This window comes from Hyposmocoma kahamanoa, unplaced genomic scaffold (genome assembly GCF_003589595.1).
Source record: "Hyposmocoma kahamanoa isolate Upper Pololo Valley unplaced genomic scaffold, ASM358959v1 220, whole genome shotgun sequence".
NCBI classification, from domain to species: domain Eukaryota; kingdom Metazoa; phylum Arthropoda; class Insecta; order Lepidoptera; family Cosmopterigidae; genus Hyposmocoma; species Hyposmocoma kahamanoa.
In genome coordinates, this window is record NW_020653740.1 from 4,945,348 (window position 1) to 4,969,933 (window position 24,586).

Sequence of the window (24,586 nt, forward strand, 5' to 3'; positions counted from 1 at the left end):
AAGTCCAGTACAAGGAAAAATAAAAGTATTGTTTGAAGTTCGAGTTTAGCAAAATAAAGTTTCATTTTCCTACTACAGTGAACGGATGTTATGTAGATACCTAACATATAGAGGTACCTACATTGCACATGAGTGGAAGAATATATGTATAGAAATGCATTACAAGGTATTGTTGTTTACGAGCACCTAAATTTCAGTATTGTGAAGAATATACATTCGAAAAATTTACAATATCGTTTTTCATATGTGCTCCACTTAGGTACTTTATTTCATACCATAAAAAGTCAGATTTATCTTTGTCTACATTTCGAATGAGTAAGGAAAAGGTTGCTCTTTGTAAATACACATTTGTACATATCATTTACAATATTTATTTCAAATTGTGATAACCTGAGAGAGCTGAACGGTTCACTGGTAGGGATTTTTGTCATCCAAGTATTGCAGAAACCGTAGCACCATTGGTATAAAGTTGTCTACTATAGTTTTAAAAAGTTTTGGCAAATTTTGCATATCAACCGTAATCATATTATATGAAGCGTATACTTTGCCCCTTAACTTAAATGAATTTGGAATTTTGCGAAAACGACTTTCAAGAACACTCAGAACTTTTCATTAAAAATTTACTATTTTTCTTAACATAAATTATATTTTTATAAACGTACTGTGACGCTAGTGTACAATATCGAGTTCTTAGGTTTTCGCGACACATAGGAAATGATACTATTTTCCGGATTTATATCGCGTATAGTTGTTTTTTTGTTGAGCCTTAGGGTTTCGTGATTGTTATATGAGTTGTATTACATCCGGAAAAATAGTTTCATTTCCTATTGCTAGTGTACAATGTTAATTTCTTTAAACATCTCACTCGTATGTAACAATACGGTTCTGTTTACATACAAAATACTGCTTGAATGTGTAAACGACGCGTTATTTTTTTACTCAAGTACCTACTTGTGCAGTATGAACAATTCGTTGTTTCATTTGTGCAAATATGAAAGTATATGAAATGAAACTATTTATTCGGATGTAATAAAACTGATGTAACAATCGCGAAACCCTAAGGCTCAACTCACACTGGCGCAGAGTCGAAGCGTTCGCGACGCGTTATGTTTTTCAACTACACCGCAATATGTTTTTCGCCTATAGCATATTCATTTCTATTTTCCCATTATTAAGGTACAAATTTGTGTTTTGCAAATATGGAATCGAATGTCGACGCTTGGTAGTATTCGACCGGCTTCGCGCGTCACTTGGGCGCCGTGAGGCGTCAGACGCCAACCACACAGTGATCCCGGCGCACTAATGTGAGTGTCGTCCCGCGTCACCAGGCGGTGCAGTTGAAAAACGGGACGCGACGCGACGCTTCGACTCTGCGCCAGTGTTAGTTGAGCCTAAGAATTCGATATATATTTTTAACAACATTTTTGTACGAAAAATTGAATGAGCAAAATTAGATAACGTTGGTACACACGTTAAAAGAAACTGCTGGGAGAAATTTATGCAAATGTATCTATTGTATAATATTTCTTTATATAATAATAATAAGATCGTGATATACCACGTGAACAACCAGTACAGAGCAGTCCTTAGAGTGTGACCGTGTGGTCAAACACAAACTGTTTATTACAATTTATTTATTAGATGATACCTATAACATAATGTGATTGAGCCAACGATAAAACTTCATAGGGCACCGCATCTTAATCAAGACGTACCCTACCTGTTTTTGGCATCCACTCAAATTACACAACCTACGAACGGTATCATTCTATGTAGGTACAATATGTGTGAAATTCGAAACTAGCATAAAGACAATTCTGCAGGTCATGATGAAGCTCAAAATTTGAATTTGGACATGAGTCAATCAAGGTTAACCGTGTTAAGTGTTTGGGAAAAATAGTAAATTATCAAAATGTGCAGAATAACGAAAAAAGACACGGAATTACATGGCCATTCCTCAATCGATATAAGCATGAAATTCGAAACGCATAAAAATTACAATTGTACAGGTCGTGACGATGCCTACATTTTCAATTTCGATCTCAGACCTGACACAATAAAGGTTCACTTTGTTAATTTTATGGGGCAAATTGTCAAAATGTGCATAACAATTAAAAAAGACATTACAATTGTACAGGTCTCCATGTTAAGTCTATGGTGAAAAAATATTCAATTGTCAAAATGTGCAGAACAGGCATAAAAGAAAAATAAAAACTGCTGCGCATTGATAGAAAATCGTCATTCTGCCTAGTAAATAAAAAAAAACTATACTGCATGCTCCTTTTAAATGGGTAGGTACGCAAAGTCAAGTAAGAATTGAAATACAATAAAGAAGTTAAGTGCTTAATAAATAATAAGGTAAATGTGACTACATTTATTCATTCAACGCCCCTGAACATCGCGAAAATGAATCTGAAATTAATCTTCAGATATGTGAGATAATACCAGAGATTTTAATGGTTAAAGACAGTGGTGGTGGAGGCTCTACCGTTTTAGCAAAACGATCATTAGTATAAATATAGGTTGTAAGGCGCCAATAAAACTATGACGTCACAAACATTGCCTTTTCTAACTCCTGCCTTCTGAATGCCTTCTGCAACGAATTCCTATTTTATTTTTATGTTTGATAGTATTTTATGTCTATTTTTAACGATAATGCAAATCATGTAATTTTCGATATTGCCAAATAACCGAACAGAAACTATATATTGAACGGTTTCGGTGGCCAAGCTTAGCACTGTGGGTGCTTAATCATATGGTCCCGGGTACGTTTCCCGACAAGACAAACATTGGAAACAAAACAATAGAATTTAGAGAAAAAAAAGATTGCTAAGGGGTTACTTGCTGGCATAATATAAATTAGTACTATTTCAATTATTCAGACATTTTGTGGTTGTAAATGTATTTTATCGTGTTTGCAAAAATTTAGTATTCACGAATACGTAACACACCGCAGTTTCCAGTCACTTCGATTGCATTAACCACCAACTTCTTTCCAAAATGGCGTTTTATAGTCTTGATGACTGCGATAGTACGTGTTGAGATCAGTGCGGTCAACGGCTCTACCTTGGCCTCCCAAGAGGTGTGTGTGGATCATAGATATAGGAAAAAAGGCGAGATATGTAATTACGCTATATAAGATCGGGTACCGATGTCGCCACTTTTTAGCTTGTGTGCCATTCAAACTTTACGCTCTATTATCTACTACTAGAACTTAAAGATTTTGATTAGGTAGGGCTTAAAACGTGAAAAAAATGTAATTAAATTTTAAAATTAAACTTACAGTCACTAGAGTAAGAGTTATATTACAATATTTCAGTATTTTTTTCATCCTGATTCAGCCATTCACCATCAGGTGGCGTTTTAGTAAAACTGCTACTAGTATATAATAGCTAACTATTACAAGTTAGATGATGCTGAAACTAATTTTTCTTTACACTAAGAACTCACGGAGCGGTTTGCACCCGCGTCTGCCGCGGGACCGCGGCATCTGTAGAATGTTATAGTTAAGTATGTACAATTAGTAGCACATTTCACGGCGCGTTTTACGCCTGTAGTGGTGACGGTTGCTCGCGGTTGCCGCGGCGGGGTGCTAGTAGAACCGCGCAAGAAGCGATCACCTGCGCGCTTGGCGGCCGTCGTCGCCCGCGCACTTTGGCGGTCGGTTCAGGCGCACGCGGGGTGAGTTCTTTACGAACCGCGCGACTTGCGGTTAACTTTGCGGTCCATTCCGCAATCTCAACGGCCCACAACCGCGGCGGCTACGTGCCCGCACAAACTTGCAGGGTCGTGAGTATTGAAATAAAACCGCTGTCTAGCAGAACCGGCGGGCGCGGATGGAAACCGCTCCGTGAATTGTTAACTTTATTAACCTTAAATTGACGCTACTCAACGAGGGATGTGGTCCTACCTAATCGATAGTTAGACACCATATGGCTGTGTTTAATATTAAAAAAATATTCCATTTTTCATACTATACCTACACCGGTACTGGTGTATTATTAAATTGGTATATTAATATAAATTATTATTATTTTCTTAATGGCGGCCACTAGGCTTAGGCCAGTGTCAGTTTTATAAGAATAATATAAAAAATGTGGCGATCGTCGCCAGTGTCAGTTTTTCATAATTCGTTACCACGGGTTGGTGATGCTGTCACCGTCAAGAGTAAATTCGAACCATCAAAGAATATAAATTAAATTATGTTGTTTTAACGAAGGATTTAAGTAATTTTCTATAATTGTTTCTAATTTATTTTGCATGCACATGTAAAATAAAGCCAATTTTATTTTATTTATTTTTTAAATGCATTCAATCCAACCTCTCTTTCTTTTATTTTGAACTCATTGGAAAAACTTAATAATTAAAAGTACGTTTAATCTACAGCGACACGAACCGCGCCCATATACCAAATCTCCCCGTTTTTTTCTATATCTATAGTGTGGATAGAGGAGTGCCTCAGGGGTCTATATTGGGTCCTCTTCTGTTTATACTGTATACCTCCGATATAACTAAGTCTATCAAACATTCTCAGTGTCACTTGTACGCAGATTATCTACAGGTCTGTCTGCCTGTGGGTGTCTATGACATCAACGAGACAATTAAAGCCCTGAATGAAGGTCTCTCTAACATCGTTACATGATCTACGAAGAATTGTTTAGTACTATATCCCTTAAAAACAAAAAACCTAAAATTAGACTCTTGTAAACAAATTGAAAAGACTATTAAGCAGAATGTCGCTATAAATATGTCTGGTGTGAGTATTGAGCGGGTGGACGAGGCTCGTAACCTGGGTATTTTGATGGATGGTAGGCTTCGTTTTCAACAATATTTGCTTGAGATAGTACGCAACTGTTTTTACCATCTCAAAGTATTACTAAAAAATCCCAGAAATTAATTCAGCGTGTGCAAAATGCTTGTACAAGGTATTGTTTCTGAACACCCCCACGCGCCCATGTCACGCCTTATCTAAATTATTTTAAGCTCCTCAACATGAGTGAGCGACAAAAACTACATACCGCGACTCTGTTATTCGGAATCATAAAAAATCAAGTACCAACTTATTTTTTTTTATATTATATTTATATATTACAAAAAACTGGAATGGCGTACAAATAGTCAAGCCAGAACTCTTAGAGCATGCGTCCCACCGCTCATTATTCCCACACATAAAACGGCTGCTTTCTGTGGCTGCTTCAAATACAACGCGTCCAAAATATGGAATGACATACCACCGCCCATAAGAAATCTTACATCAATTCACTCTTTTAAATTCGCACTTAAAAAAACTTTCTACAGAATATTTTGACGCGTGTCTGATACAAATATCAAAGTTCACAAATTACCCTTAACCTCTTATACACTACCTGCCTACAAAATATTTTCCCTGCCATAAATACTTTGTTTCATAGTTATATATAAACCACACATACACTCCATTTATTTTTACATACCTACACACAAACACACACCTTTAAGCAAAACACCCATTAATTTACAATTATTATACAACGACACAACTTACTCGCACATTTAGATCTTTCATCTTTTTTTATTTTCTTTGTAGTTACGTTGTCCACGTTTTATAGCTTATATAATAACTTATTCACATATACAATTAATATTATACCTACATACCTTACATTCTAACTCCGTGTCGATTCTCTATTCTGAGTTACTTCCTTTTTACCGGTTCACCTTAGGACCTGGCAGAATCATCAGCGTCGTAGTTCGACTGAACTGCGGCATAATGCTGAGTCGGCCCGTATTTGCTGACATAGTACACTCAACTCTACACCTGATACATTATAACACTCCAGACCATACCCGCAAACCTAGACTACCCTTTTTCTTTATGATTACCATTGTCCCTATGTCATAAGCTTGTTTGTAATGTACTGTGATTCAGCAAATAAACGAGTTATCTATCTATCTATCTATCTACTTAATTTATTCAATGACACAATCAATTAATAAGTTTGGTTGACAAACAACTTCTAGCCTCTTATCAAAAATGTATATTCCAATTAACCTAAAAGGATGCGGTCGGATTAAAGTATCTATAAACATATCTTAATAGTAATCAAGTTCTTTAGATGTAAGAAAATAACTAGTACGTAATTGAATTAAGTAATATCAAAATGTTAGAGCGTAAATTGTAACTGTGCAAGAAGTATAAAGGTCAGGCCAAACAGACGAGGTACAGCGGGAATTTTTTTTAACTTGCGGAAAGCAAATGCGTACCGGGGCATGCCACACAACATTCCCAGGTGTTGTTCGCGGTGGGACAGCGGGGCAAAGGCGGCCGCTGTGTCACCAAAAGCAACCACGTTTCATACACTTATATTTTAAATTAAGCACCATATCGCTGTCGGATAGTGTTCAAGAAAAAATTCTGCTTTTATTAGCGTTACGGAGGCAACGCAAAAGAAATTTCGATTGAATTCATATTGAAACTTATTAAAAACACCCTCAAGAGTTGTAAAAAAAATATAACGTGCAATCCCGTTAAAGTCGCGGGACTTTAGCGGGATTGCACGTTATATTTTTTTCCCGGATTCCGCCCCGTCGCTGCCGCTCTGTGTGAACGGTTGCAAAAATTCATACAGGGCCCGGCCCGCGTTTGTTTGTCATAGCATTCGGCCCCGGACCGCGCCGCCCCACCATCCGGTTTCAATGTGGCAGGGTGCATAAGAACTCGAACATACATAAATTCCAGGGCCCGTAACGCTCCACTGTATTTTTTTACAACTTTTGAGTGTGTTTTTATTCAGTTTCAATATGAATTAGACCAAAACGCTTCTCGTATTGATATCGTGCACCCAATTTCTTTTGCATTGCTTCCGTAACACAATTAAACGCATAAATCCTTCTTGACGACAAACCGATAACGATATGATACTTTCTTTAAAATCGGTGTGTCACACCGGCGCCGCTTTTACGTCGCGGTCCCTCAGTGAACAGTGCGGCAAGCTCCGGTACGCATTTTCCCGGTACACCGCGTCTGTTCGGCCTGACCTTAATGGCATTTTTTAAAACTCAGTACTGAAGATCACAAAACAAAAATAACGCATGTATGTTGACAATCAGCACCTATACCACGAGTTTCAAGTGTCGATAGTTGCTAGCATGTGTTTATATAGAAAATTTTACTTCTCCTTGTGCCAATTAGGGGCGCTATACAAATTGCCATACAAAAATGTAAAATAAGGCACGCGCAAAGAAACTTTATAACACTCGTTACTTTTGTTATGTGAGCGTACGTAATAATTTAAAAGTAAAATATACGTTATATTCGAGCCACCTTGCGTTCTTACTTAAAGGACTAGAATACGAAAATAGTGTTATGATCGAACAAAAAGGTTTCCCCCGGTTTTGCAAGTCCAAATTTCCAACAAGAACTCATGGAAAAGACTTTTAACATACTAGTTTCAGAATTGCGTAGGATAGTTCTTGATCAATCGAATATTGTTTAAGCTTAGGACATTTAATACTAATGCGAGGTGGCTCGAATTATGTGTCCAGGAGTGTATTATAAGTACTTCTTGCATTATATCAAGTAACACTTGTCATAATATATACCATTCGCACGCAATCCATTAAAAGTAAACACATAATTTTATCTTAACGATACTAAATAAGGAGACCAGACATATTCATAAGTGCAATACAATAGCTCCATAGACTTCAAACAACTTAAACTTTGTTGTGTACCTTACAAATATAAAGGACATACATATGTATGCAAACGCTTTTGTTATACGAGCACGTCAACTGAAAACGTCACAAACTACATCTCAAAGGTAATCCAATAATTTACAATACAGGCGCAAAGGTCAAGGAATTCAATGAACTTTCTGCTCTATCAGAATTTACACAAGAACTCTTTTATAAGGACGTCTTTACATTTTGTGTGACTGATAAAAAAGGAGGGAGCTGATAAAATATCAGCTGGCGTCAATTTTATCAAATTATATCTTAAATTTTATTATTTTCCGTTCAATCTGTTCTAAGTAACTGCGTCTAATTTAAAGAAAAGCGAGCCTTCCGGCAAAAGTATTCCAAATGCATAATAGGAGATATGATGAGCCCAAGCTCTGGTTGTTAGTCAAGACTCTTATAAAATTAAAATAAATAAAAAATAAAGTTTATTTGACAGGTTGACAGCAACAATTTTATGATTATCGCGGTCCCCACACTATTCTTCCATTAGGAGGAATAGTGGGGGGGTGTACTTTTTAAAGTATTAATATTGAAATATTTACCTTGCTTTTGGATGAACAATGTTGAAAATTACTTGCAACCACATTACAAAAATGTTAGTTCTTGTCAAAGAGTTTCATTAATTCATAAATCTTATAAATTGCAATCCCGATACTCATGAATAACCTTTTATTCGCAAAGAAAAAATATACTGAAATATTGTCGCCATTTTCAATGTCTAAATATGTATACCAAAGAGAACGAAATTTATCAAAAAATTACGCTGAATTACTACTTTATTGTGTGTATTATACTTAACCATAAGTATTTTTTGTAAAAAAGAATAAACAATTCATCATGTTATCAATGTATGAAGACACTTATCAATAGTTGATTAAAATGTGTGCCTTTATTTGATAAATTATATATTTCGTACTCTGCAATTTGTGTCATTTGAATTAATACATGCTATAATATAGCATTCCAATGCTTGTCATCTGAACCGGCCCTAGTATGTTTATCTGTTTACTTACACAAAATGATGGTTTGTACAAAACATGGTAAACATGTGTACTGCAGGTATTGCATGACTCATGAAGGTCATAGAAATATCTAACAATTGACCTAATTAAGACAAGTGTGGATATGGAAATGTAGCATAATGATATCAATTATCAAGAATTAACAGGAATATTTTACGTTAAGGTCAATTAAATAAAATCGCCAATTGCAATTCAAACGTGTTGATTTTATTTTAAATACCAAATTTTTAAAAACATTGACCATTTCCGAAACATAAGCCACAAAAATAGATACATTTTTTCATTAATCTCTGTCTTTTTACGTAGGTCTATTATACTTAGCAGTGAAATTATGATGCATGAAAAATAATGATGTTTTAAATTTAAATGCAATACCTCCAGATATCACAGGTTTTATGTTTATTTTAGTCCTTTCGATATCCCTTTTTTAAAATGGTCCCCTTTAAACTTGCGATTTGGGTTTAGGATTGTTTACCTAGGAGGAATCGATATTTCTTTTCGTTTTCGACAGCTGAGGGGGGAACCACTTTTAGTAGTTTAATATACTTTTGTAATCGTGATTTTACAATTTGTATTTTCATCTAACACGTGATAATATTAAAAAATACTTTCAATACTACACGGCTGTGACTGCGCTACAAATTTCTGCGTATCCTACTTTTTATCTCAAATAGATTCGGAGTAAATCAGCTTTGACTCAGACAGACAGATAGCGAAGTGATTTCACAAATGTAGTATCTTTTTTTTTATTTTAGTAGGGATACACTAAAAATACACGTGTACTACAATATACCTAATAAATGAATATGTAACTTTTGTTGCAGGTATATTCGTAACTTTTTTGAGAAGACTGCGCTCCCTTTTCAAATTTTAAAATTTGTAATTTATACTGGAAATTTTAAACCATAACAAATATTATCGACCACAAAAACCAAGTATGTGGTAACTGGTAATGGAGTTAACTATTTTAATGCAAGCATTTTTGTGCAACGACCTTGATGAATGTGACATTAAAGATGTTGAACAGTTCAATGCACATTTAGTACACTTAATAAAAACTGACAGCCATTGTCGAACATAGCCTTCTTGAAAAATGTGGATTTTTTTTTATAAGTGCGCATTTGACCTCCATCTCACCTGAAGGAAAGTGACGATGAGGTCGACGATGGAGCATACACACCTAAATAATGCCTATTCACTCTCGCCTTGAAAAGGCCCAAGTTATAACGTTCAGGGAACAAGTCTACAGGCAGGCAATTCCACTCCATAGCCGTTCGCCATATCAATGTGGAAGCGTAATGCTTCGTGCGAATCTTTGGAATATCCACAACATAGGTAGGTGATGAAAAGGGGAAGGCGGAATTAAATCGTGTAAAACGCACACTCTCCGTGATATATCCTGTAAAATACCGATAAGCAGGCAACTTTACGGCGGTTTTCAAGGCTCTGCAGCTTCGTCTCCACTAATATAAACTGGCCACACATATGAATTTATATCGAGGTTTTGTGTTCCGAGTGAATCTCAAAAAATATTGGGTAAATAAATTACAAAACAGTTAATTAATCAATTGTTCCCTGTGAAAAGATATCCAATCATTTTTTTATTTATGTGAAAAATGTTTAAAGACACAAGATCACATTAAAAAAAAATAACTAATCACTCGTTACGTGCAAACAATGCGACGCAGTGTGTTATTTTACCTTAGTTGCGGACATACTCGTTTTATGTGTTTTTTAGAAAGATAATATTCAAACAAAGTTCCTAACAAAACTCTCCAGGCTGTATCTATAATAGTTTCAGAGAAACTTAGAAAATTGAGAAAAATCCGTAAAATCAGATTATTTCCTTTCCTGTAAATAATTTTTCTTTAAATATTTCATGTTATGGTAGAAAACTATTAAAAGCACCAATAAATAAAAAAAAAATTGCTTTCCTCAGATGAATCAGATGCGACAAACAGAAGAGTTCAGAAATATTCAATTTTTAAACTTTGTGTAAGGGTTGTCACTAAATATTTATCCTGTCTGCAAAGCGCAATATTATAATATATTCATGTCTTACTTTACTCACTTCTTAATTTTATTTTCTTCGAGAGGACTGGTGATACAACGGAAGTGACCCTACCCTCCGATTCTAAAATGGCACAATATATTACAGAGGCCATTTTTCGGACATTGGCATTCCAAAAACTTGTAGATCTGATCTGATTTAAAACAGTAGAGTACAACATCCAAATAGGAGTGGTTTGTGGTGTTTTTTAATGAATATGAGTAAGGAAATTAGGTAAATAGAAGTATTTTATAACAATATCGTTAAATTTGAACAAAATTTAGAAAGTATTTAATAGTAAATATTTTTACCCTCAATTTGGGCGTGAAACCTGAGTGCCTGCCTATTTCTGGGGTAAGCCGTATATGACCCTTGATCAAAGGACGGAAAATTGATTACATATTGAACCTACAACTCTGTACCTTGCTAACATGGAATGCGCTTTTGTATTGGGTACCGGGTTTTGACGAACTTATTATTATTATTGTTGTTATTGTTGTTGTTTTAACACATAACATTGATTCATGTAGTCGGGTAAAAATGTATACATATTGTGACAACCCTATTTCATATTATTCATAGAAATCTGAAAAAACCTTAGAAACGCGGTATCTCCGAGATCTTCCGAGATAAACGTTTACTTTTCCTTTATTCGATAGATATATTAATGTAGTATATTTTGAAGGTAAAATAAAATGCTAATTTAGTACGGTTAATTTTATACAAATATATTTTCAAAATTACCAAAATTTTTTTTTCCGCTTTTTTGTGCGCTTAAGGACTTGCGATTTTCACATTTAATAAACTTAAATAGACAGTCAGTTTGTATTTTTTACAAAGGGAAGTTTCACATCTTTCGGGAAATACAGGCAAAAACATTTTTCTTGAAGTTCAGTGACCTTTCGAAAAAAAAATATATCTCCATAATAAAAGTAAATATCTAAACGGGTGTTTCTTAGTATAATTTATAAGTATTCAACTTATTGAAATCGAACATAAAACGAGGATGTCTGCAACTAAAGTAAAATAACACACTGTGCGACGCTGTACTTCGTACTGACGCGAGATTGTATTCGCTTTTGAATTTGTATTTGCTGTGGTGGTTTCACTTTCGTGTTCGGCGCGCTCCATCTGCCAATTGTTGTACCTATAACTATATTACTCCATAGATTTTTATCATTACAATAACAACAAGAATAACGAACTAACCCCTGACTCATTAGTATGACACGAAACATTCATATCTTGGGTGAGGTTTAGTTTATTGATAAAATTGTTGATAATCTGGGCAGAACTGCTGATAAGCTGTTTGATAATTGATAACGTTGTTGAAGTTCAACAGCCTATAATATTTGCTGTGAATTTGCAACTATTGTGTGCATTTAGTGAGTACGCTTTCCAGCAGCGCATTCATGGACAAATAATATAGGTCTAAAAAAAAGAATTTAGACCAATAAACGAAAATTTCTTTTAACATCTACATGTTGTATTGAATATAGTTATATAAGAACGACACCATCTTTTTTAACAGGTTCAACTTTAACTTTTGTGCTAACATCACGTAGTAAAACAGAAAAGGCCTCAAACAAGAGAAAAAAATGGGATTGTAGACATTTTAAAAAAATTACAAGAAACAATGTTAAACAAAATGCGAATTATTAAAATATAATATTTAAAATATTTATATATATTTATTAAAGGGTCACTGGGATTAAATAAAAGGGATTTGAAGTTAACAGGTTTAGGAAGTTTGGGAAACGTCACAGAGACAAGACAAAGCTTAAAAACGTGTACAGGTAGTCTGTAAATAAGTAAGATAACCTGGATATCTAAAGAAAGACACCCATAGGTTCTTAGAAATCTGAGCCTGGATGTGACTGTAGGAAAGACTTTTGGTAACTGTTATAGTTCTCTTTGTCTTATTCTTTTTGTTCGTATTCTTCTTCTGATATTTTAGAATGGTTTCATGCTCCCTGGTCATAAATTAAAATATCTAGAGAAGAATATAGTCATAACATGGAAATAAATTGTTAAGTAGCAATAATTCTTAGTGGATATTTTTTATAAAAGTCTTAAAATATATTTTAATCTGATTTACTATCCGTGGTCATCTTGTTTATTGTTTATTTGCACCAATTCCCATAACATTGTGCTGCTTTTCAAGAGTAGTGGCCTAATACAAAATAGATCATTTATGTCTTATTACACAATTTATTGTATAATTTATAAGCAATTTGCAAAAAGGGCCACCAAGTATTTTATTATTCAAAATAACCAAGTGACAACAGTAAAAAGTTAAGTAGCAGTAGAACTTCTTGTGAAAAACTTATCCAGGGAAGTACTGCCACCTTATCTGTTTCTGTTGCCAAACTACTGTTTTTTACTATGACATTATTATATTATATTTACGTTTATTACTATGACAGCATTACCGTTTTGAAAACTGAAAAACGAATGCAAAAATACCTACAATGGTGATATTTTTTGACATGGCTCGCGCATCAGACTTTGTATCTCATGACATTTTGCTGACAAAACTAAATAATTTAGGTATCAAAGTGGTGACTCTTAATTGGTTGGTTTCTTACTTGGAAAATAGGAAACAAGCTGTAGAAATAACACATTTAAAAAAAGGCTGTGTTGTGTCTGCAAGATCACAAGAAAGAGTCAATCCGTGTGGTGTGTAAGGTAGTGTTCTTGGACCATTATTATTCTTGCTCCACATAAATGACCTACCAAAGGTTAAATGACACAAATGCATACTGTTTGCAGATGATATTTCAGTCGTAATTCCTTACAAAAACGACATAATTGACTACAAATTAGTCATAAACAAATCAATATATGTAATAATAAATTGGCTTAAACTTAATAATTTGACTGTTAACTTGATTAAACCTAAACTCATTCATTTTGGTACAAATCGACAAACAAAAATGAAACTTAACGTAAATTACAAGGATATCAATATTCAGGAGACAGATTCTACAACGTTCTTAGACGTAGAAATAGACAGTAGTTGCAACTGGTCACATAACATTAAGTCACTGGTAGACACGTCTTCAGGAGGTTGAGAAATATATCATCACCATCTACAGTTTTGACTACTTATCATGGTTACATTGGCGTCTCTGCTTAGGTATGAGCTCTTGGTTTGGGGTAATTCAACTGAGTGTAAAAAATTGTTCATAGCTCAAAAAAAGTATGTTTGAGCATTGACCAGTGTATCCCCATGGGAATCCTGTGCAATTTTGCTGTTACCTGTACATGTACATTTACGAAGTAAAATCTAAACCTTTTTTAGAAAAATTACAGATATACATAGTAGAGGAGTAAGGGACCCAAATAGACTGGTGCACAATAATAAACCTAGATTGTGTTATTACAAAAATCAATGTAACGCTATGCATGTCCAAATTTATAATGCTCTACCAAAAGACATTAAGACTATAAAAAACAATTTGTTCAGAAACAGACTTAGTGAATGGCTTAGAGACAAAAATTATTACAAAATGACTGATTTTTTAGACAAATTAGTGCTTAATGTATATGCATGTACAATGTAATAATAATGTATAAATATTTAATTGTTTGACATAGAAGGTTATTATTTCGTTGTTTTTAATTGACTGATTATTCTTTGTTGATAATTAGATGTTGACATGAAATTATAAGGTGTATGTATGTTTAATGTAATAATGATGTATGATATTCAATAGTTTGATATTGATAGTTCATTATTTTGTTGTTATTAATTGATTGATTATTCCTTATGCACATCCGATGACAGTGCTATAATTAAATTACATTTAAGTAATATTTTGCATGCCTAATCAGGTAAAACATGTGTTCTGTAAATAGTTGTTCCATCTTTCACACCATGTTTTAGGCAAATAAAAAAAAAGGGTAATGGTGCTGATGAAATTGCAGGCACATGGAACTTGTCAACTTATGTCACAGGGTGACAGCTGCAGTGGCCCTGATCTTTGCGATTGAAAGCTCTGAGTGGCACTGCAACTGTTATGGACAGGGGCATAGCTAACCACCAAGCACACGACTTGTTCGTCCCGTCACTTGATATTATAGCTATAAAAAAACATATGCCTGTATGATTCAAAAGTTTTGCATTTTAGATATCCTGCAGTTGTTTCTGAAGCACCTTCCCGACGAATTAAGTGATTTTGAAATAGACCTAGATTCTAAAAAGCCATCGATTTATTAAAAACGGTTTGATATCTATAAAAAGTATTTGGCATACAAGATTAAATCATAAAAAATGTCATAATAATACTAATAATAAAATATGTAAACTCACCAACTCCGAAATAAATTCCTTGTTGCAGACCAAAACGTGAAAAACCTTCCCACAATTCTTTACGCAGGTCTCTAATACAGTCAGAGTGTACATAACAACCGTGTAGTTTTTTCCTGCACTTTGTGTCAGACGTTTTCGAATGGCTTTCACGGCATCTTTAGCCGCATCTGAACTGCTATTTATTATGTCACATATTTCCATATTTAGGGCCCAGTTTTCTGATGGAAGAGAGCCATCTGTGGCTTGTTCTGCAATAGAAAAAAATACGATCTTCATGGTTCTTAATTTTCACATCAGTAATATGCTTATTAGCATATATAATTTAATTTAAATTTAATATAATTCCCAAAAGCAATGGAATTGATTTACAAAATTAAATTTTCCTTTAAATTTCGTTTCAATACGTTGGCTACAAATAATACTAAAAGTGGTGCAAAGAATCAACTACTTGGAAAGCAGGTACGTCATAGACGTTTATTAACCATTATTATTTTATTCATATAGTTCGCATAGTGCAACGGACCGCAAAAAAAGTTGTTAAAACCTAACAGAACGATGTCAATTAAACCTTGTACAAAAATAAACAACAGTTTATAAGCGAAACAAAGAGAAAATTGTAGATTTTCTAGTGCGCAACGAAGGAAAAGTACTTTGATCACGGGATTATCAAAACATTCTACACTATCTTCAACTATTCTAAGGAATATAACTTCTAACGTACCTATTTTTTGGCCAACAGGCGTAGAAAAGGGATTTCCCACCCCGAAGAAAGACATTTTTACAAATTTATTCGCTTATTGTTTTATCAAAGGTTTCACCGATTTCACTTGTGTCACTCACTTTACACAAGTGACAAAACACAAAATGAACTGTCAAAATAAAACAATTTTGTTTTCTACGACTACAAAGTACGTTAACTATAGTGCCAAGTAGTTTTCACCGAAAAAAAAAAGTATGTAGGTATGACCAATAGTTTATTTTTGTAATTCAACAATTTTAAAGTACGAAATATTTTTAGCTATAATACATACTCATAAAAAATACGAGGAAACTGTCGGATAAATGATTATTACTTTCTATAATGAGGAAATGTATAAAAGAAAACAGACTGGTAAAACTCCGTGTGTTCAAAAACACGTAAACAAATTAGTTTATACTAATTTATTTATGTAATTTATTATGATTATTTATGGAAAACAGGTACTTTAGCATTGACTTTAAAGTCATCAGCTTAAAAAGTGTAACACAAGTAAGTGTGGTAGTAAATCACGGAAGTGATAGTAAATAATTATTTTACTTAAGCTGAAAATTCGTCTATGAATGGTATATAAACCGTAACTACAAAAAAAGTTTATATAAAAGTTCTAGAACATTATAAACATCGCACTATCATGACTTGCGACATATTATTTATTTAATTTACTATAAACCTAGTTTACGTTGTATGTTTCTAATGAATATCAAAATGAATTATTTATAATGTTTTGACTATAGTATATAATCAACATTGCTAAATAAACACACCCGGCACACTGTGAAGAAAATGGCGGCATTATTTAAATTGAAACTAAACGGCACCAGTGCGTTACTTTTTATTCTCTGCCAGCATGCCAGAGGCATGGAATGGTATAAGTCAAAAGCACGTCAAGCTGGATATTAATGATTTTTATTCAACTTTATGCAGTTTGCATTAAGACCGCTTCTAATCCAAAATGTTATTCTTGGGGAGCTATTGGTTGTATCATGCCGTTTAAACATTACCCAGTTACATAGCGGCGGAAATAATTCTTCGTACTAAAATAATTTACATTTCAAAAATTTTAATTTAAGAAACTGTTTTATTATTATGCAAAACAGTATAATATTAACAATAGACATATTACAATAATTACCAGACAAGCGGTTTTTATTTTTTTTATTAGCCCTCCAATACCTGTTCCATCACAAAAATGTTTCATCATGCCTTGTACGCCGCGCCGTGTTATTTCAGCAAAACTTCGATCACACTATATTATCAACATTTTCAATGAAGGACTTGAATTACAAAATAAAATTTGAAAAGAAATAAAAGTTATGCGTAAAAATGAAAATTCTGTTTATCTACAAATTAAAGTTTCGTTATCAGACTGATCTCAGTTATATATATCTCAAATATAGTCCGGCACTGTGACTCATTATCTAATGAGTCACAGTACCGGAGACACTTATAATTCTAAGGTGGTTATTTTTATAAAAAAGCTAAGAAGATAATTTTGTAAAATTAAAAATAAGGTATTTAATTAATAACTATTGTAACTATAGTGAAAAAATAGGGTGGTTTGCATCAATATTAGACATAACTGGTTGAAGACTGTACCACCTCAGTCAATCGTGACCATGGGACTGTAAAGGGCCCGAAACGTCGGTTTGTTTGAAAAACAAATATAATTACGCGATTTAAATCCGGGAAAATAGTTTCATTTCCTATGTGTAACAATCGCGAAAACCTAAGAACTCGATAAGAAGATAATGTTTATTAACTATCATTACTTACCATAATGTTTTTGTAAACGCATATTTCAAGTTCTCGAGTATTTAAAATTTCACAATTTTATTAAATAAGTATTACTCATTATATACTAAATCTATGGTATTACTCATGGTACCTATATACTAAATCTATGGTATTACTTAATATGAGGTACTCAACGCAAAAGTGGTGTAATCCATTTTTTTTTCCTACGATATTACTTTAAATTGTACTAAAGTACATAATTATTATAATTATCTGGATGCTATTATCAAGTATAAATAAAATATTATTATATTGGTCACATATGATTATAAATAGTATATAAAATGAATTTGGCTTATTTTAAATCCCTCATATTTTCTGTTATGTATTTCATGGGGTTACAATGCTTTTCGCGCTGTATGATATTTTGGCGCACAGAAAGAGATAGTACGTTATAGACGTATAAGTATAGGGTATCAGAAAGAAAGTATGCTAAAGTCCAGACAGGAATTTTGATATAACACTAATGACTTCATGAAAATTGTATTCCATAACTGAGGGATTCAGCTATTCGTTAATAAAAAATAAAGATAATTTGATTTATATATTTATTTTAAAAATCTTAAAAACAGTAGGTATATAATTGGTGTCTTTTCTTATACGATATTATTTACATACATAGTACGACTTAGATAATCTTGGATAGTGGTTATTATTTCAAGTTTCAGAGGCAGTCTAGTGTCAAAAACAGTAGTATACGTTTTTGTTACACATACAATTGATTATTTTTCTTGACCTGCCTTTTTCTTTAAGCTCTCTACATACATTCCTATAGCCTGCTGTGTTTTAGGGTCTTTAACAAATCCTAAAAAGGTCTCGACATCTTGTTTCCTGTTTTCTATCAATCTTTTTAGTGGGACCTCCCTTAAGACAAGCTTTGTTGTTGCTCGTGCAAATGGCGGTATTCTGTCGAATTTCTTTATAAACTCTTTGCATTTCTCTACAGCGTCTGCTTTGTCGGTGGCCGTTACGTCAATTAAACCGACCTGAAATAACAACATACATATTTATGAACGTGGCAATTTTTACACTGATTTCTAGGTGCTTTAGCTCGCAAAATCAGTAAGTAACCTTCAGTGGCAGCGAGCCGGACACGTCTGCAAGAGGACTGACGGCCGATGGAGCTGACTAGGCTAGCTGGACGGACGACCTGAGAAGGGTGGCTAGTAGCGGCTGGATTTTTTTTAAATAATATAATATGACGGGTCGAACATGTCGTGCGTCTTATAGTAACCTACACGCCTATCCATAATAGTTGCAGTACCACTCAGAGCTTTAAATGACAAAAATCTGAGGGGCACTGCCACTGCGCCGTCTCTCTGAGACATCAATTGACAAGTCTCTTGTGCCTGTAATTTCACCAGCACCCTTACCCTTCAAAACTGGAACACAGCACACATTCATAGCCCCGCAGTAGGAAAAGCCTGTATCGCGGGTGCCATGGACACACACATAGACAACCACAAATTAAAAACAAACACGAGAGAAATTAATGTAGGCCATTCAAACATTTCTCCCGGCCCGGGAATCGAACCCGGGACCTCTGCGTGGCAGTCCGGCATGGTAAGTAAAGTAGCGTTTCGGTCACGGAGGCAGTAATGCTGACATTACTGCTTGGCGGCAGAAATAGGTAAGGTGGCAGTGCTACCCTGGATGAATTCTTTCACACGGAGTTCTACTGCTGCCAAATTATGGGGGTGTCACAGAATCGGGAGAGTTGGCGTGCTTAAGGGGAGGTTGTCCAGCAGTGGATGTTTGTAAGCTTATGATTCGTGTCAACGCAGAAATTCCTACTAAGAAATTTGATCTGGTGCGGAATGGTATTTGTATCTGATGCGTAATGGGGATTTGTCGAATAATTAGTATTGCAACTAATAGTATATTCGGCCAGGAGCGTGGTCGAATAGCCGAATATTCGGCCTAATAATTAGGCCGAATATTAATTATTAATGTACGCACGAAAATTGGTACGAAAAATACCCTTATTGACTTCAGTTGTGGTAAATAATTTTGAACAATGAAAAAAAGGTACTTTCATTTTAAGTTTAAAATTAAAATGACTTAAATGACGTAAGTAATTGGTTATTTAACTTTAGTTTCATCAACTTTCAAAAAGTGCATTTCATTTTGGTTTGCATACAATAAGCACAAAAACTTGGTTGATTTTGTTAGCGTTTATTTAGTCATGAGTGAACTACACAATAAGTAGGTAGTTTTCATTTGATATATTACCTTTTTAACCGACTTAAAAGAGGAGGAGGTTCTCAATTCGACTGTATTATTTTTGTGTGTATTTTTACGCGATTACTCCGGCATTTGTGAACATATTTCGATTATTCATTTTATTGGAAGGATTGGAATTCTTAGTTGAAGAAATATTATTTGCACTGATGAATGTTATCTCTTGGAAAGGTAAAAACGCCGCGGAACTTGGAGCGGTATTCGGGCGAATAGCAAAAACAGGCCGTATACCGAATAGTAACCCAATATTAGTTACTATATATACTGTTAATACTTGCATCGATTTCCTGCGCCATGAGCCAATGGTCATCATATCATGATACAGAAATTTAATTATGTTTGCAATAAATCAATCAGTTCAGTACAAAAAGTTGAAATAAAACTTTTTTTAAACTGTTCCTAATCTGGGATATTTAATTTATTAATAACATGAGTGACCAATTTGAAGACAAAAGTACTATATGGGGGTATGATAGGTACCAATTACTTTGATATTCATGATAAGTTGATAACATAGAAATGCTATTAAACAAAGCTAACATACAGATATAATAATATCTGAAATCTCTATACTAACATAACAAAAGCAACAGAGAGAGACACTTTAATTGAATTTTGCATTAAACTAATGCAAGAATGCAAGTGACAATTTCTAATGGCACGCGGGAGATGGGAGTGTTCCGCTCGTGCGCGTTCAAAAGTTACACAGAAGTTAAGTTACACAAAATTAAAGCATGTAACCTTTCACATGTCTGAGCTAGGTATTGAAAGCAACCTAATAACAAATTGTGTGACTATGTACGTTTTTACAAGTAAAAACCAACCTTCAAAGCTTCATCAACTGTAAACAACTTGGCTGTAGTAAGAGCAATCTCTGACTCCCTGTCTGATATGGTATTTCTAAAAGTGTCCATAAACCAAGTAGGTGCAACCATGCCCAGTGCAGTCTCGTTCAAGCCAATGGTATATTTACCATTGACCATGGCACGGTATTCACAGGACATCGCGAGCAAACAACCTCCTGCCGGTGAATGACCCTGAAATAAAGATTCATTAGGAAGCTTAACTCACAATTATATTACACCCTGCAGACTCTCAGTTCATTATTAGATATAACTTGATACCATCAAACTTACACTCCTATCACTACAAGTGCAGTGAAGGACAATAGTTAATATACAAGTGCATTTAAGTTTGGTGCCCTGCCACAAATGGTTTTGTAATAATTTCAATTTTTTTTATTTATTTAAAACTAAGTGCGCATTTGATTTCCATCTCACCTGATGGAAAGTCACGATGAAGTCGACGATGGAGCATGCACACCTAAATAATGTCTATTCACTCTCGCCTTGAAAAGCTCCAAGCTGTAGCATTCAAGTAACAAGTCTGCAGGCAGGCAATTCCCCTCCGCAGCCGTTCGCCAAATAAATGTTGAAGCGAAGCGCTTCATGTGAAGTCTTGGAATATCCACAATTTAGGGGAGGAACCCCAGCCCCCGGTGATGGAAAGGGGGAGGTGGAATTAATTCGTGCAATTCCCTCGCACACTCTGCATGATATATCCTGTAGAATACTGATAAGCAAGCAAATGTCACACAAACCAGCATTATCTGGGTGTATAATTTTTGAAGTTCAGCTACAGTAAGTTCTGTACTGCCTCTCAACCGTATCTGGGCTTACACCTTTGAGTTTTTCAAAATTTAATTTGAAATTTACCATGAGCTTTTTAGTGAAGGAAAACATTGATGTAATCTGCACATAAAACTGCCTCCGCAGCCGAACGGTTACCATGCTGGACTGCCACGTAGAGGTCCTGGGTGCGATTCCCGGGTCGGGAGAAATATTTGTATGGCCTACGTTTATTTCTCTCATGACTTTAGGTGTCATTTGTGGCTGTCCATATGTGTGTCCATGGCATCCGCGACACAGGGTTTCCCCTAGTGCGGGGCTATGGGAGTGTGCGTGTGTGCGCATTACATCGAAGTAAGTTCAAAAAACTCAGAAAACGTGTTATGTCCTCATAATGCATTAGGCCAGTGTGGACTATGGCCTAAACCCTCGCCTAAGAGACGACCTATGCCCAGCAGTGGGACTTACAAAATGGGTTTATGATGATGGAAGTTCTGATAGATCTCACCTCCCACACCTTGCCAGTTTGAGCGTCAATATGTCGCCGTGTCATAAACCCACACATGTTTATTAAAACTTTGTCATCATACTAGTACAAAACGACATCAACTCATCAGTGTGCTGAAAGCCCCTTTATTGCTAAATGTACTTTTTTTATGCTAAGCAGATTCTTACATTGATAGCTGCAGCAGTGATGAATTTTGAACCAAAAAGCTTAATCCACACTTCCTGTAGAGTGGTCCAAAACTGCTCAACCCTCTGCATGTCCGGTTTATACATCTCCATGATGTCTAGACCAGCTGAGAATACTGTTGGGGATGACTGAAAATAGTGTAGGAATTACATCTTTAATGACATTTACAGTATGTATGTTTTTTGGTAACATTACCTACAATGGAAATGCAATTTATACATATTGCAACTCTGAAGAAAGATTTTCAAAATGCCTTTGTTTGTGTGTCTGTGTTTGACCGTGGCATCAGGGCTGTCAAATGGACTGATCTTAAAGCGGTTTTTGTTATTTGAAGGTGAATGTAATCAGGATGGCTCTTAGCTAACTTTGATGAACATCTGTTCAGCTGTTTAAAAATCATCAGCATCAACACGATACAAGCTTCAAACTTGTAATTCCTGTTTTAGCAGTGAGATTTAAAAAAATACATCATAATTTTAACATTTTTTTGGAAATATTATTCAGAGTTGCAATAAAGATAGGTTGTGTTGGTAATTTTAAATCTGTGGTGCTTCCAAATGTAAAAAATATTTCGATACCTCCTGCGTAAGTTGTAAATAAGTCACTTAGAGTTTTGTTTATTTTCAAACATGAAACCTACAATATACATAAAAAAGGATATATTTAAATTAAAAAGCAAAAAATGGTATTTTGATCTACAACAACTTACTTGGGAGGTATCAATTTACACATGTGGTGATAAAACCATTAAAACATAGCTGCTAAAACTTGAAATCCAAACACTTACTGATGTCAAAATCATTGCTCTAGCCTTGTTCTTGCCAACATCATCAAGAGCCTTGCTCATCTGCTGCAACAGGTCGAGATTGAGGCTGTTGACTGGTGGCCGCTGCATTGTCAGAGTGGCTATGCCTCCATTGTCTACTGTTAAGTCGACCAGGGGGCCTTGACCCGACATGTAGCGGACATTTGGAAGAATGCATCTGGCACTATACACTGCTCGTCTTAAGGGAAACATTCTGTATCAATAAAAGTTAAAATATGTTAATTATATATAATTAGTAAATAAAACATGTTAATTTTGTATAATGTTATTAATTATCAAAAACGTACTGGATACCTACTAAGAGAATCATAAAATAAAATTTATTTATAGTTACAAGCCTGCTGAATTTAAGACGCTACCTACTTTAAATTAAAGTTTAGTTTAATTCTGCTTCTTGTCGAGACAATGCCAAAAATTGTAATTAACACAAATGATTGGAGATTCCGTGAATTCGGAAGTAAAGTTAAGTGCAATAGTTCGTTAAATTATTATTTACCTAAGTTTAAGTTGATCAACCTTCGGACTTGACTTGTTTTGTGGATGAGTTGTGCACTCTACTAAAGAGCTCTGATAAAATGTACGAAATGTAGTTTTATGTCCAAGGCTAAAAAGTCGTACAGAACTTTGAACTCAAACCTGGGGGTCTACTCCCGTTCTCCGTCCGACATCCGTCCGAAACAATTCAAATAATTACACTCTCAAATAGGACTATACTCGACCAAATTACTTAAATATACTTATAATATTACGTTTTCACGCATGACATGATGCGAACACAGACCACATAAATTTGTTTCCGATGGATGTCGGTCGGATAAGAGAACGGGAGTAGACCCTGTGGCGTGGCCTGGTTCTTGTCAGTTGTAGTGGTACCATTGGTTACCGTCGGGTTTCATAATCACCGTGCTTTATGGTAAAACGTATTCATCTTGAATTATCGTGATTTTATTTTTGTGTGTAAAGTTTGTCTGTAGAAGTGTTTAGTACAAGTGTTTAGTCTAAGTCTAGACTTAGATATATGGTTAACATGTATAATGTTCGAATGTTACAGTTAGTGGACATCACAGACCACATAAATGTGGACATGGATCACATGCGGCGTGTTCCGTGCATTGTTTTGTAATTTATGACTAAATTAATAATTGGTCTAAACTCTTTGGGCATAATTAATAACAACGATTTCATTTCGAGTATATTATTATATCGAATTAAAAAACTGCTGTCCTATTGATTGATTCACATTGAAAAATGTAACCGCAAAAATATTTAAAGGCGCGCGAAATTTTAAAAGAGCGCGATGAGAAGTAAGCTCGGGCCCTAATGAAATTGTTATCTATTGTAAAATTAGGTGTACACTCAAAACTCTTTTCGTATTTCATTATAGTTCAGCTGATTAACGCGGTGAACCGCATCACTCCTTCTAAATTATTACTAATTTCAAGCTTCTTACCACGTAAGACAGAAGACTGTAAATTAGTGATAATCATTTAGTGAATAACCACGAAAGTCTTAATCACTCCTGCTGTTAGTTTAA

At 34.7% G+C, this 24,586-nt stretch overlaps 2 protein-coding genes across 5 annotated transcripts in view; both read right to left on the minus strand.

Annotated features, from left to right (window-relative positions):
* The window catches only part of LOC113227848 (TOM1-like protein 2), a 38,222-nt gene extending 22,337 nt beyond the window's left edge, over positions 1-15,885 (minus strand). For all 4 annotated transcript variants that reach the window (XM_026460908.1, XM_026460907.1, XM_026460906.1 and 1 more), the window contains exons 1-2: positions 15,831-15,885; positions 15,110-15,357 (exon numbers count right to left, since the gene is read on the minus strand). In XM_026460908.1, the coding sequence (XP_026316693.1) occupies positions 15,110-15,357; positions 15,831-15,885 (303 nt within the window). The remainder of the gene's footprint in view (positions 1-15,109; positions 15,358-15,830) is intronic.
* Positions 15,886-18,237: 2,352 nt separating this feature from the next.
* LOC113227878 (enoyl-CoA delta isomerase 1, mitochondrial-like) lies at positions 18,238-23,896 on the minus strand. Its single transcript, XM_026460955.1, has 5 exons — positions 23,549-23,896; positions 23,014-23,245; positions 22,208-22,354; positions 20,729-20,941; positions 18,238-18,649 (listed from the first exon to the last, which is right to left on the minus strand). Exons 2-5 carry the CDS (start codon positions 23,242-23,244, stop codon positions 18,386-18,388), a joined length of 855 nt encoding a protein of 284 aa, XP_026316740.1. The 5' UTR covers position 23,245; positions 23,549-23,896; the 3' UTR covers positions 18,238-18,385.
* Positions 23,897-24,586: the final 690 nt, after the last annotated feature.

Excerpts from the sequence above, each read along its gene's own strand:
- LOC113227878 (XM_026460955.1), bottom strand. The coding sequence starts at position 23,244 with ATGTTTCCCTTAAGACGAGCAGTGTATAGTGCCAGATGCATTCTTCCA. Across the intron at positions 20,942-22,207 it reads TCACTGCTGCAGCTATCAAT|GGTCATTCACCGGCAGGAGG; the intron begins GTAAGAATCTGC and ends TCTTTATTTCAG. Across the intron at positions 18,650-20,728 it reads CAGTTGATGAAGCTTTGAAG|GTCGGTTTAATTGACGTAAC; the intron begins GTTGGTTTTTAC and ends TTGTTATTTCAG.